Source organism: Tiliqua scincoides, chromosome 1, assembly GCF_035046505.1.
Source record: "Tiliqua scincoides isolate rTilSci1 chromosome 1, rTilSci1.hap2, whole genome shotgun sequence".
Classification (NCBI taxonomy): domain Eukaryota; kingdom Metazoa; phylum Chordata; class Lepidosauria; order Squamata; family Scincidae; genus Tiliqua; species Tiliqua scincoides.
In genome coordinates this window covers 186,981,240-186,995,756 of record NC_089821.1, presented here as the reverse complement: position 1 = coordinate 186,995,756, position 14,517 = coordinate 186,981,240, and the positions used below count along the sequence as shown (strand labels likewise).

Below are 14,517 nucleotides of genomic sequence, written 5' to 3'. Positions count from 1 at the left end.
TATAAAGGGGCTTACTTCTGAGTAAGAAGATGCATAGGATCGGGCTCTAAGTCAGTATCCATCAACAAAGGGTGGATGTGTGCTTGTGACTGGAGATGGGGTGCGTGTGCGTGAAGCAACAAGGGTAAGCTACAGAGTTTGCAGAACTTTGTAATTCTCCCATCTTCCAGCCAGCTCACAGCATCAGCTTCCCAGACATTTCAATTCCCTCCAGACCACGACAAAAACCCCACCGCAGCAGCTTCAACGGGGTGGCACATCGGACCGTGAATACAATCTGCAAGACACCGTGCATTGCTGTTCGTTCCACGGACGGCTCCAGCACCACATTCCCCTCCTGCAAAGGCAGCACCAGCAGCAGCAACACAACAACCTGGAGGGGAATCCAGGACCAGCAGCAACCTGACACCTTTCCCCGCTCATTGGATGAGACGCCTGGATCCGCCTCCACCGCCTGCGCCCAGTGGAGCCTCCGCAAGCTGGGATCCAGCCACCTCTTAGGCTGGGCTGCGCTGCCAATCATTGTGAAAGACGGGGCTGCTTCGCCAGCTCTGGTCCTGCCCCTTCCACTCCCCCCCCCCCCCGCTCCTATTGATATTATTGGAGTGTGGAGCAAGCGGCCGGTCTGCAGTCGGAGACTCGCAGGCAGCAAATAGGGAAGAGGGAGAAGGCAGCAGCCGGAGAGAGCTCTGGATGCGAAGGCAAGACACATTGCAGAACAAGCCCTTTCAGACTCGCCCAGTGGCACCAGCAGCAGCAGCAGCAGCAAAGATCCTGCAGTCAGTCTCTCTCTCGCTCTGCATACATATGTAAATAGCTGTCTTTAAAAAGCCTCCCGCTCGCGCACCATGGTGGTTCAAAGTAGGCTCCCCTCTTGGATTATTTTCTGTTGCATCGGGCTGCTTCGCTTTGCACGCACGGGGGAGGCACAGGCTGCAAAAGAAGGTAAGGTGATGCTGAGAACAAAGTTTAAAGCTTCTTCGGTGGCAGGGGCTTGTCAGAGTGTCTCGCGGGGTGCGAACTGCATGCAGCCTCCTTCTGAGCCCCCCTCCCCTTTCTTTTTAACACGGCAGGGGTGAAGAGAGAGAGAGAGAGAGAGAGAGAGAGATGGGCACTCGCCACCCCATTTGGAGTGCATTCATTTACGACTCCTTCCTATGGAAGTGAATGGCTACCCATTCATTGATTATAAGGGATCCAGATTGCGCTCTGATTCTGTGTGTGTGTGTGTGTTAAGGACGATGGTATTTGTGTCAGGATTTAGGTTTGCGCGTGATGCAAACCCTTAAGATGCACTGTGATGCAAACCCTTAGTGTATGCACTGTATGTACGTGTGGGTTGGGGGGGCGGAGTTGGAAGGATCCCTGGGGAGATATTTTTTTCCATAATGATCAGAGTGCAACTTAATAAAGACAGTGATATGAGGAGTGTAACCTCCTTTCGAAGGGAGGGTAAACCGCTCATATATATATACACACACAATGAAAAAATATTCTTGTCGTGGCTCCTGGAGTTTGGGGGGGGGATTAAGCTATCAGACCACTGCAGAGGAGTTTGGAGGAGTTTGGAGACTGGCAGCGCAATCCTATGCATGTCTACTCAGAACTAAATCCCATTGTAGTCAGTGAGACTTACTCCCAGAAAAGTAGGATTGCAGCCTGTCAGCCCAATCCTATGCATGTCTACGCAAAGAAGTAAGCCCCCATTAAAGTCAATGGGGCTTACTGCCAGGAAAATGTGGATTGGGCTGTGAGGCTGTTATCATCCCAAAGGATTTTTTTTTTCCGAGGGGGAGGGGAGAGTGACTTTTTGCTAGTCCACCATGTCACCTATCGCAGCTAATAATAAAGTCCACTAGTCCGTGCGGTGCTGCTGATGGCGTGATCGGAGGCTCGAGAAGGACGTTCAGCCGGGGTGGAAGCCAGGAGTGGGGTAGTGAGTGGCAGAGAGCACGCTCGTGTGTAGAACTATTTGCATCCCCAGATAGTATAGTACCGCCGTTGTGGGTATATATACCGTGCGCATATCTGTACACTTGCCATCAAGCCCTCCCCTTCTTTTACTCTCCGTATGCAACACAGAAAGAGGCTTTCCGTGTGTTTAGGAGGCAGCTAGTGTTGCACCGACATATTTTTTTCCCCTGACATGGCAAGAGGCGCTTCAGAAATCCCATCAATTCCATACGAACAGCAATACTCAGAGGACACACAGTATCCCACAAAATGCAGGTGGTGGACCCCCTGAGTTCGCGCTCTCGAGCACCCGAGATGCTGTTTGGGGTGGGATTGTCATGTCAGGTTGGGAGAGGATTTCTCCTCCCAATACATCGATGCCCCCCCCCCCCCCATTGAGCAACTGGGTGCTTTGGGGGAATCTGAGATGCTGTTAACATCTTTTGGGGAAGGTGGGTGTAATGTCTGGGAGAGGATTTATCCTCCCAGTACTCCCCCCCCCTTGAGCAACTAGCAGTAGGTGAAATAGGGTCTGAGCCTATAGACCGAGGCAGGGGTGGAGAGGACCCCCTTCCCTGTAAAAATCATGTCCGCAAGTCCTCTACAGGGAATGGGGGGAGGATCGTGAGCTCTTCCTCAGCAGGGGTGGAAAAGTTTATCTGAAAGGCTAGTAGGCTGAATGACATGGTGAAAGGGCGAGGGGCGCTAAAAGAAGGGGGGGCGACGAGGCAGCCCAATGCTGACTGCAGGAGGTCGAGATCTGGGGTGGGAGAACCGGCTTCCTTCCTTGCCTTCCATCCGCTGCCCTTGTGGAGAGGGTGGGGGGGATGGGAGGAGAGAGAGGGGGCCCGCAGGAGCTGAGCCTGTGTGTGTGTGTGTGTATGGCTACAATCCTATCCACACTTTCCTGGGAATAAGGTCCACTGAACACAGTGGAACTTACTCCTGAGTAGACATGCCTAGGCTTGGGCTCTGTGTATGCTGCCTGGCTTAAATCCGCGTAGTAATGTGTGGGCTGCCTGGGTTGAGAGTTGACCTGGCAGAAGCAGGGAGGCGTGTGAATGGGTGACAGGCAGCCGGGACCTTTACCTGAGGCAGGGTCAAGAAAGCACCCTTCTCAGAAGCGACTTTTGCAGGCAATCCTCGCCTCGCCTTCTCCCCACTCTGGGAATAAACAAGGGGCGATCGATGGCCCCTTTCCCTGCCCCACTCATGCTTCTGACTTGCTCGGAAAAAGAAAAGAACCGGGAAGGGGAGGAGGGCAGAGGTGGTGGTTTTTCTTTCTTAGCCCAGTAAGGCTGCCATCCTAGCCACACTTTCCTGGGAGTAAGCCCCATTGACTATAATGGGACTTACGTCTGAGTAGACATGCATAGGATTGGACCCTAACCTCATAGGTGGAGAGGGGAAAGAAGAAGCAATGCACGAATGTGTGGCGAGACCCACAGTGCAGTCCTTACACTGCAGTGCTGTGTAAGGTAATGCACTCAGTGCAGCGCAGTGTCTACTCAGAGACGAGCCCCGTGTGTCCAATGGGTTTTACTCCCAGGAAAGAGTGCACGGGACTTAGGATTGCAGCCCCAGTTTGTTCCGAGGGGATAAATGAAGTCCTCGGCGGAGTGCTGAGCCTAGGAAAGGGCTCGGCGGTGAGCAAGTGGGAGGTGTGGCGGTTGCGTTAAGGAAGGGGGCTTTCCTGCTCGCTCGGTCGGGAGCTGCCCGAGTCCTTTCCGCCCCGCCCTCGGATGCCGGCGGCTTCTGGGCTTGGGGCGCAGGAGCAGAAGCGGTGCCTGCTGGTGGCTCTGCCGCCTGCCCTCAGTAAGGCTCCTGCTCAGGAAGGAGGAGCGCGGGAAGTGGCTGCTCCCGCGGCGGCGTCAGGCTGCCCTCCTAGCCCTACTTTCCTGGGAGTAAGTCTCATTGAACACAATGGAACTTGCTTCTGAGTAGACTCGCACAGGCTTGGGTTGCGAGTGTGGGGTCATGAGAGGAGAAGGAACTTCTCCGCGCCTCTCCTACCGCCTCAAGAGCACAATGCCCTCCATTGCTGACTCGCAGTCCAACTGGGATCAGTGGGACTTATTCCCAGGAAAGTGTGCCGCCTCCCAGCCCAATCCTATCCACACTTTCCTGGGAGTAAACCCCATGGACTCTAATGGGACTTACTTCTGAGTAGACATGCCTAGGATTGGGCTCCAACCCCCCTTGGAGGCGAGAAGATGCAGCTGCCACTGCAGGGCTGCCCCCTGTGAAAGGAGCCCCCTCAGAAGAGGAGCTCCAAGACGTCACTTGCCCGCTTTCCTCCCCTTTCCCACCATTGGGTTAAGGCATGCTGGAAATTGGGTGGAAATGCTGGCCAGGTCTCTCCTGAAACCTCCCCCCACATGCTCCTCTGCACCCTGTAGGGAGCCAAGCCCCCTTGTTGACTTGGTGTGTGTGAGGGCTTCAGGCTCCACTTTCCTTGGAGTAAGCCCCATTTAAAGCAATGGGACTGATTTCTGAGTAAACATGCATAGGGTTATGCTCTCAGTTAGCCCTGTGGGTTAAGGCTGAGGCCTGGGCTATGAAAAGTACTGTACAATCAACAAAAAGTGACTGCCCCTCATCTCTGAGAAGCCTTATGACAGCGGAAACCCCCCTTCCCCCAAGTTATTGTGGCTCCTGTAAAAAAAATTACTGAGCCTGCATGTAAACCATTGAATTTAAAGCCCAATCCTATGCATGTCTACTCAGAAGTAAGTCCTATTGTAATCAATTGGGCTTACTCTCAGGTAAGTGTGGATAGGATTGTAGCCTCAGTGGGACTTAGAAAAGATGAAAAGGATTGTACTGTGAGGGTCTAATCCCAAACACTGTTTATTAGGTAGTAGGTTGGATTGAACTCAGTAGAATTACTTCTGAGTAAACATGTTTAGGGTTGTCCTTTACTTAGAAGTGTTTGAAAACTGTGTTTATTTTTCTCAAAAGTAAGCCCATTGTGTTTGGTAATACTTTGGCTGTAATCCTATCTTACTCACTGGAAACAAACACCTCTACCTATACTGGATTTCTTGTGGGCATGAGTTTGTACCAGAATCTGCCTCTTTAAGCCTTTAGTCTTTCAGGTGCCACAGGATTCCTTTTTGTCGTCTTCCCCCCTTAAGAATAACCACAGTCAGTCTCCCCACAGAAGCTGGGCATCTTTGATCCAGGGCAGGTGATATAACTCCCAGTCTGAGCTGAGCACTGATATCATACTGAGCATGTGTACAGGGAAAAACCAAATCTTAGGAACACCTTTTCAGGGTTGTGTTTGAGAAATGGACTGAGAAATTGTTTAAAATGAAGGTGTTTATGAATGCTATTTTCCAAAATGGAAGAGGCCATTCTCTTGGCATCCCTTTCTTTGTCTGTGGTTGTGAGAGAGTGTAAAGAGAGGAACCTGGCTCTTAACTGTGCAGAAAAATGGCACAATGGACCATGGACATGCTACACTTCATTTATCTTTATGTGGCAGACACCAAAGGTTGCACTAGACAAAAAGTTCTGTGGCACCTTAAGGACTAGCTAATGCTAATTTTATTTAGTGGAGTAAGCTTTCACAGGCAGGAGGCTGCCTAGAAAGCTCCACAGTTTTTGAGACCTTGATTAGTGGGGTTTGGTTTTTGCAGTAAAGCTAAGGTTGTGACCAGCGTGTGGGCTACATATCTCATTAGAGACCTTCTCAAACAATTTCTAAATTTTATTTCATTTTTTGCTGTTATCTGCCTGGTTTGTTGGTTGGTCAAAGTAATTTAAAAAGGAAACTCTCTGATTTGAGCAGTTGGCAAGAACTTCAGGGCTGCCTTATGGAATATAAATAAAAATGCCCCTCAGCACTTATAAAAGACTCCCTTGCAAGAGAAGTTGCTGTTTTACTCAGAATTCATAATCATAAAATAGGATTAGGATTGTTCTTATAATATCTTTTTTGGAAGGGGGATTAGCACTCACTAAGGCTGCAATCTTATGGTCACTTTCTTGGAAGTAAGCCCCTTTGAACACTAAGAGACTGACCTCTCAGTAAACATGGATAGGACAGTGCTATATGAAACTTAGTGCTTATATCTTGCAGACTCAAACACAAAAAAGGAATGCCCATTCACTATAACTTGGTGTACTGTGTAAGTTTAAGATGCCTGAGGAACACTGGGAATGTTTAAGGCAATGAGTTACTTCAGTTTTTCAATAGATGCATTGAAGGGGTTAAACAGGCACTATGGCTTTTTTTAGCTAAGTTTATCAGCATGGTCTTTAATTAGCAACCCAATACACAGCATTCTATCAGCTCCTAGTTAGGTACCATTAATAGCTGAAGTCCCTTAGATACCTGGATTAATTAATTAAATAAATGAGAAGTGAAGCTATTTAAAGTTTGAGTCTGAACTTCTTCAGTGAGCAACTTCAAAATTATAGTAAACTATTGAATTATATGGTTTTCTTAGTATGTATGCATATTAGACATAAGAACCATTAGAATAAGTGTGATTTATTTTTAATATGTCTGCCTAGGTGATCAAATGTAGGACTGCAGTCCTGTTTATTTAGAAGTAAGTTGCACTTAAATAAAGTTGCACTGAGGATTAATCCTGTGTACACTTTCCTGGGAGTAAGCCCCATTGAACATAATGTTACTTACTCAGGAATAGACATCATAGGATTGTACTGTTACTTCTATTAAACATGGTTAGGGATAAGCAGTAAGGTTAAACAATTGCTGAAGAATCTATTTTCTGTCTGCAAAGTTCTAAAAGTTTATTATGGCAAGTTTAAGCTTGTTTCATTCCTCAATACAAGTCCATATAGATGGGTAAGTTTCAAATGTTGCTCATCTCAGTCAGTTCTTTTGAATCTTAGACTGCAATCATCCACACACTTGTGCAGGGATTTCAGTGGAATTTACTACTAAGCAACTGTGTAGAGGACTGCAGGCGGTGTATTGATTTATTTTAGTTGGTTATTTTAAATTGAAAAGTGGTGTTCTTTTGTTAAAATATATAGTAAGTTGGCAGAATATACTACATAGGGCTAAAATATGTTCTTGAATAAAACACCAGGCTTATATCGGTGATTAGTGAAGCAATATTGTTTGAAATAGCCTTTAGCCAATTATTTAAACCAACTGCTTGCAGGTTTAGCATAGACCAACATTTTCAGTGGTACTATGGAAATTTATACAGTACAGTAATGTGTTAGCAGGGTTTATGGTTGTGTTTAGTTGTACACTTATGTTTATATTCAGTAAAGTATGAAGAAAAACTACCTATTACATATGTAGTTCTTCTTGAATTTATTAGAGGAGATGTCTGATACTTGTCCATTCCAGCCATATTTGCTTGAACAATAGTGATGTTATATCAGTTATATTCACATAACTAGCAGTGTAGTCTTTAATTTGCAGACATTGCAAAACATATTAAATTTAATGTATGTGGATTGTATTTTAGATCTTATAGGAAATATTTCCTGTTAAGATGTACATATTTTAAAATATTATTGCATGATGATGAATTGTTAAGCTACTATGGTTTTTGGTGATGAAAAGCAACTTGTAAATATTGTTTTATCAATGCTTATTTTCCTGTATAATGTCTTGCTTTAGCTCTGCCTTTCCATTATTGCATTACTCTTTCTTCCCTAACAACCTTAGACCAGTACAGAATGCAGTATTTAGAAGGTTATATATATCTTATATTGAATGTAAAAATAAGAGGCTAAATGAATAGATGTATCTTTTCATACCCCTTTTTATTCATATTCATTATTTGAAAAATAGAGTGTATTTTCATCATAGTTTTTAAAATGAGGATATTATAAATGCATAAAAAATAGATCCACCTAATTTTCCTATACAGTTGTTTTGGTTTATATTATCTGTATTTACATAGTTCCAAATGTTTTCAGATGTTTAAATCTTAATGCTAAGAATCACCTACACTTCAAGATATTCAATCAGCTGCCTTGTGTTATCTTCTTTTTGAATAAAATTTTAGAGAACAAAAATAATATACAGTAATACACTTCTTTCTATTGAGTTTCATCATGAAGTTTTTATTATTAACATTGTTTAATACACAATGGGTTTTTTCTTTCAGTAATATTGTTGGATTCTAAAGCACAACAGACAGAGTTGGAATGGATTTCTTCTCCCTCCAGTGGGGTAAGTATATTATCATGCACTTAAAATGTGGTGAACTGAACTCCACAAACAATATTCATATTTTAAAACATGCCTTAAACGAATGCTCTGGCCCAAGTTTCTCCTGCAAATTTTAACCTGTGCTGATATGTGTTGTTTCTTTTGTAAATAAAAGCATAGCTCAGGTTAGAGCATACAAATTCTACTAATTACAAGGAACCGTCTCCTCATTCACTTAAACACAGTTATTATCCCTTATGGGATACTTAAAAGCTTTGTACAGTATTTTTATTTTAAAATATTGTCACCTCAAATACTTCTGCTTCTTAAAAAAATACTTGCAATCTGTAATCTTATTTGAACATGGACTTTTGTTCATGTTTCTGAAAATGTTACTTATATAACTAAGTTTTGTGAGATAATGCAGTTGCTGTTACCTGTTAAATTAAGTGTTTCCAAAATGTTGGAATCTTATAAGCATGTACAACAGTATTTCCTGTATAACTTGTGCTTCTAAAGCTGCAATTTGCTGCTGCTGTAGCATACTTCACGTACTTATTTTCACAACCTTGTCAACAGACTCATCCCAATGTATTTTGACAGTACAGCGATCAATGTATTTATTTCGTTACAGAAGTGAGCCCTTAACTGTCAAGCTTGGAATTCATTCAAACCTAGCCAAATACAATAACTATATTTTCAGTTCATGCTTATCACTTATCTTTTGAGAAACAATGTTACTAGAGGACAAAATGTCATCCCTAAAAACATAGGTGGTTCTTAAAATGATCCAGTGCCCCTGAAAGTACATCAGTTTGTTTTTAGGTCAAAACAAATAAGTAACATGTCCTCAAAATGCTTCCTCAAATGGAGACTGTTAAGTTTCCAGTGGCTTATGCTGTCACAATACAGTACTTTGAGGACTGGGCTGCCTATAATTTAGAGTAGTTCTTACGTATGCAGGTAGTCTCTTTGATTGCCTGAGAATAAAGTTAGCAAAATCAAGCCTTTAATCCAAAGTTTATAAAGAAATCTGGAACCCAAAGAGCGTGAACTGTGAGTAGGGGATACAAAAGTGTAACAAATCCTGTAAGTAAGAAGAATGAAAACTTGAAAGTGTCTTAGTTGAAAAGCAAGATTGTAAAATCAATCCAAGTACGGAATGGAAGTGAGCTAAAGACTTTAAAAATATATGTAATGTGATCTGAATGCTTAAGATTAAGGAATAACATCAGCATTAGAATTTCATATTGAGGGAAACCTTTTAAGAGGCATGTTGGAAAGAACCTTTTAAAGCAGAGCATTATTGTCCAGATTTTAGATAATAAAGACCTGTCCTCTTGCTGGGAGAAGGGAGGGGGGGAGAAATATTGAAAAATGGTGGGAATCTAGTTAAACAATAACAATCGATCTGCAATATATAGGTAAGGTTAAAAATACTTTAGGAGAGAGTTGGTTAGACTCTCAAAAAAATTCTTAGTGCGACTTATAAATAAAAAAAAGTGGACTTCTGAAATTATGTGTATTTACTGCATCGATTAATGTTCACAAATGCCCAATAAAGGAAATGAGAACAATTTTTCAAGAATTTCTAGTTTGTAGTGAATCTTGAGGAAAAATTGAGTTTGATTGGTTTTACTGAAATGTCTAAAACGTCAGGGGAATTGTATAAAAGTCTAATTGCAAAAAGGAAGTCGGTGCCAAAATTTCCTAACTGTTTAGATTCAGGGTTGCAGATATGGAAAATGCTATGGTTACCTCTTAGAATTCAACAAAGGGATGACATTCAATATATATACAAGGGTTGCATATACCAAATGTGTATGAATACTGAACACGGGAATGTCTTTGGATATTTTTCTCTTTTATAATATGATAGCTTTCACCATTATGGTATGTTGGCTGATACTTCTTGCCCCCACACATGATAATAGTACTGTTCTGTCCTGTTATAATCAAGATGATAGTTGAGTATCTCCTGTGTTAATTGTACTGGCATATAGGCAACTTGATTTACAACCAGTTGTTGTACTTCAATTTAATTCTTCCATGCAAATTATATTAAAACTTTCCCTAAATCAAGGTAAATCAGAAGACCAGGGAATAGGATCATGTTAAGATTAGCAAATTTGATTTTGCTGCATTTTTTCTATTTTTTTTTTTTTTACAGCAGTGGTGCTTCAAGGTACCAGTAAGGATTTAAGTTTCCTTTTTTGTTTATGTATAAAATGTTTTCAGCAAAGCAGGAAGCGCACAAATATATGCTAGATTTCCAAGGGGCGAGAGCTACGTGGCAGAACACAAGCTTGCACACTGAAGGTCCTAGGCTCAACGTCCAGTCAAATGAATTGCAGCAAAACTGGGAAAGATATTTGCCTGTTAGTCAGAACAGAGACTACAGTGTAAGATAGACCAGCAACTTGATTTAATATAATAGCTTTGTGTGTTTTTTCTTTCTCAAAATGGAATACAGGTGGTGCCTATCTATCTGAGAGGGACCTGTTCCCAGACCCAACACGGATACTGAAAAATGCAAATATTGAAATCTTTGGTTTTTGCAGGCCACCTGAGCTCTGAACCCGACTGGAGCCTTGCTCCACTTGCATCCAGAGCTGTTCTAAGCCTCAGAAAGGCCATTCACCACCACTTGAGGCCTCTCTGAGGCTCAGAATGATGCCTGAAGCGTTTTTTTCCAGTGACTTCTGCTTAAACCAGAAGTCACTGAAAAACACTCCAGGTGTCATTCTGAGTCTTGGAGAGGCCACCTGAAGTAGCACGTAGCCTCTTCAAGGTTCAAAAAACCTCCCGGTCATGACCAGAGCAAGGCTCTGCAGAGCAAGGCTCTGGTCACGTCGGGGAGGTCTGCAGGGGGCAATCTGGGGGTTCAGCATCTGCAGTGAAGCAAGTTCACGGATACTGAATCCCTGGATAAATAGGCCCCACCTGAATTATATTTTAATAGGCAATTGAGTTTAGTCCACAAAAAACACATTCCATATATTTCATTACATGGACATGTCCTACCATATGCATTATAACAAACACAGCATTACTTTGAAAATGCACTTTGATGTTTACAACTTCTGTGCATTTTAACATTTACAGCCATAATATAGTTTGTGGTAAGTTCCAGTATCAGTTCATCAAAGTCTTTTTTTTTTTTTTTTTTTGGAGCAGTAGGTCAACTCTGAAATGATCTCACTTGCTGTCAAGTAGTTTTATGAACAATTGAGTGCTATTTGACTTGGGGATTGGTAAGCCAGTTGTTTTGTTAGTGCTTGCCTTACATGAATCATTAGTAGTGAGTGAGGGCTGGAGAATGTTGGGCAGTCTCTTAACCCTAGTTAAGAGGTTACAGGATGACATGTTGCCTCAGCACATCTTTTGGAACAAATCTTCTGGCTCCTTCTCTACTGATCTGAATTGAAGATACAATACATTGGATGGACATTAGCCTGGTGAACATTAACCAGGGTCTGAAACTGGTTAGGAAACCTTGGTTAAAAGGAAATCTATCAGTGCTGATGTAGTCCTTAACTGTGGCTAAGGCCACTGGGGAAATTTGTGCTAGAAGGAGAAGACTGCAATCTTGCAGCTTACTGCCTATCACTAGAGCGACAGCTGTACAGTGCTGGTTATGAATAATCTCACAGAAACTTGAGTATTATGATTCCAACCTGATCCACAGTCCACCAATTGTTCAGTGTTAGGCACACCAGTAATTTCACTGTGTTGCTTTTTTGGTGTGTTTCTAGGTACACTTAAATGGATTTCAGATTTCCAGTGGAAAAAGGAGTGACTCCTATTAAATTGAATACAGATAACCATATTTATGAAAAAGTCACTTAAATATTTGTCATTCTAAGAGAGAAAAAAGTGTAATTGTTATTACACATACTATACAATCTAACTGTGAATGTGTTTATTAAAGGCAAAAGATCCAGGTTCTACCAGTTGTTACACTTGTAAATCTGAAATATGGACCTGAGGTTCACTGATACCAGTTAAAATTATTACTCTGAATTTAAGTGCATTTTCTGAATTTTCCAAAGAGTGAATTCACATGTTCACTATTGACATAATTGGTATCATAACTTGATGTCCTGAATTATTTCAGTTGATGATCATGTGAAGAGATATCAGAGATAATTGCCTTTGAATATGTCATTTTGGGAGCAAAATTGGAAGGTGATACATCGCATGATGTTTCCATTAATGAATGTATGAATTTTGTCCTCCTAATTCATTGCAATCAATGGACTATTTTTGGTTAACCGGTTTGACATGTAGACATTGGACTATGTTCAGTCAATTAATTCTGTCTTATTATGCTCAAACCATGTGGTATTTACACTCAAAATATTTTGTTCCTGAACTGAAAATCTCAATTCAAATACTATTTTGCTTTCTTTCAGAAAAAAGTAGTAAAGTAGATATCATCAATGTAGACTCACATAGTGTCAAGAACTTTGAATTGTAAATAATGGTCTTGATACTAGGTAAATAAAATGGTTTAGTCAGAATTATTCTTTGTGGGTTTATTTTAGTTATCTAAAGCAGGGGTGTCCAAAGTTTTTGGCAGGAGGGCCACATCGTCTCTCTGACACTGTGTTGGGGGCCAGGGGAAAAAAAAAGAATTAATGTACATTTAAAATTTGAATAAATTTACATAAGTTTACATAAATGAATATATTAAAGATGAACTTATATGAATGAATGAAGGGCTTGCAATAGCTCAAGGTATATAAAAGGCCTTGCACAAAGCAGGCTGGCCTTTTCTTTGCTGCTGCTACTGCATCACAGACGTGAAACAGCAAGCAGTGGAGGGAGCCCTCATCCCACAGCTCACTTGAGAGGTCAAACAGTCACCCTCATGCAGAGAGCAGTTGCGTCGGGCCAGTGTGGGCTCCAACAAATCTCAAGAGGGCCAAAGGCTCATTGGAGACTAGGGGCTCCCTGAGGGCCGCATTGAGAGGCCTTGAGGGCTGCAAGTGGCCCCAGGGCCAGGGTTTGGGCACCCCTGATCTAAAGCATAGTTCTCAAATAGTAATTCAGAAGGGAAAATAGTCATATTTGTAGATTCATTCCTTTCTGATGGAACATGGTTTATTTTCAGACGTGAAATTCCTGTTGATTTTGTGAAAGGGGTAGTCTCATCGCTTTGCATATTGTTGTAGCTGGATTATGAATTTGTGCCTTCTTTGAATAATTTAGTGTAACACCTATAGCTGTGGTCCAGAAGACTGTGCAGGGAGCTTTCATTCATTCAGTAGGGTTTCCAATCCTATCCAACTTATAGCCCTATCCTATCCAATTTTCCAGCACTGATGCAACTGCAATGCAACCCCAAGGTAAGGTAACAATAGTTTCCTTACTTTGAGGAGGCCTCCATAACTATCAGCTCCCTCTTCAGGATACAGTATTCACCCCATTGGCGTGGCTGCTTTGGTTTTAGGAAGTTAGTTACGATTGGGCTGTTAAACCCTCTCTCTAATCATGACAGAATCTTCCCATGTTGTCTGATGAGTTTATATAGTAAATTAGGGAAACTTGCGCATTCCAAAAGTAGTCTTTGGATCTTGACCTTGAAATAACATTAATTGTCATCAAAATATTTTGTCGCTAGGGTGCAATTCATAGCATACAGTATCAATGACTAAATTACCTTTAGCTTTAATACCAAGTGGCTGTGAGAGAGTGGCTTGCCTAAGGCTTACTGGTGAGTTCATAGCAGAGGTGAAATCATGGATACTTCAGCTTAAACTCTCAGCTTAAATCTTGTGTCTTATGAGTGTTCTGATCAGATTGAGAACAGTTCATCTCTGTTTAAGAACACTTTATATTTTCAATACTAAGAGTAAGGAACACCAGATGGTGCACCAGCTGCGGCCATACTTGGATCGTGCAGACCTGGCCACGGTGATCCATGCCACGGTGACATCGAGGTTAGATTATTGTAACATGCTTTATGTGGGGCTGCCCCTGAAGAAGGTTCGGAAACTGCAATTAGTGCAGAATGCGGTGGCCCGTGTGTTCACTGGAGCTAGGCGGTTTGACTCTGTCAGCCTGCTTCTCCGGGGGCTGCATTGGCTGCCCATTCATTTCTGGGCCCAATTCAAGGTGCTGGTTTTGACCTTTAAAGCCCTATACTGCTCCGGGCCAGGGTATCTTAGAGACCGCCTACTTCCACACAATCCGGCTCGTCCTCTTAGGTCATCAGAGAAGGCCTTTTTACAAGTGCCGCCGCCTAAGGAGGTACGTGGGGCGGCGGCAAGAAATAGGGCCTTCTCAGTAGTGGCATCAACATTATGGAACTCCCTTCCCCTTGACTTGAGAATGGCTCCCTCTCTGGAGACTTTTTGGCGAGGCCTGAAGACATTTTTGTTTAAAGAAGCCTTCTGAGTGCATGGCCT

The 14,517-nt window shown here is 42.6% G+C and overlaps 1 protein-coding gene across 2 annotated transcripts in view; it reads left to right on the top strand.

The window, feature by feature from the left end:
- The first annotated feature begins 759 nt into the window (after positions 1–759).
- Positions 760–14,517, top strand: part of EPHA7 (EPH receptor A7) — a 183,129-nt gene continuing 169,371 nt past the window's right edge. For both annotated transcript variants that reach the window (XM_066612748.1, XM_066612740.1), the window contains exons 1-2: positions 760–945; positions 8,061–8,125. In XM_066612748.1, coding sequence (XP_066468845.1) covers positions 849–945; positions 8,061–8,125 — 162 coding nt within the window. In that variant the 5' untranslated portion in view covers positions 760–848. The remainder of the gene's footprint in view (positions 946–8,060; positions 8,126–14,517) is intronic.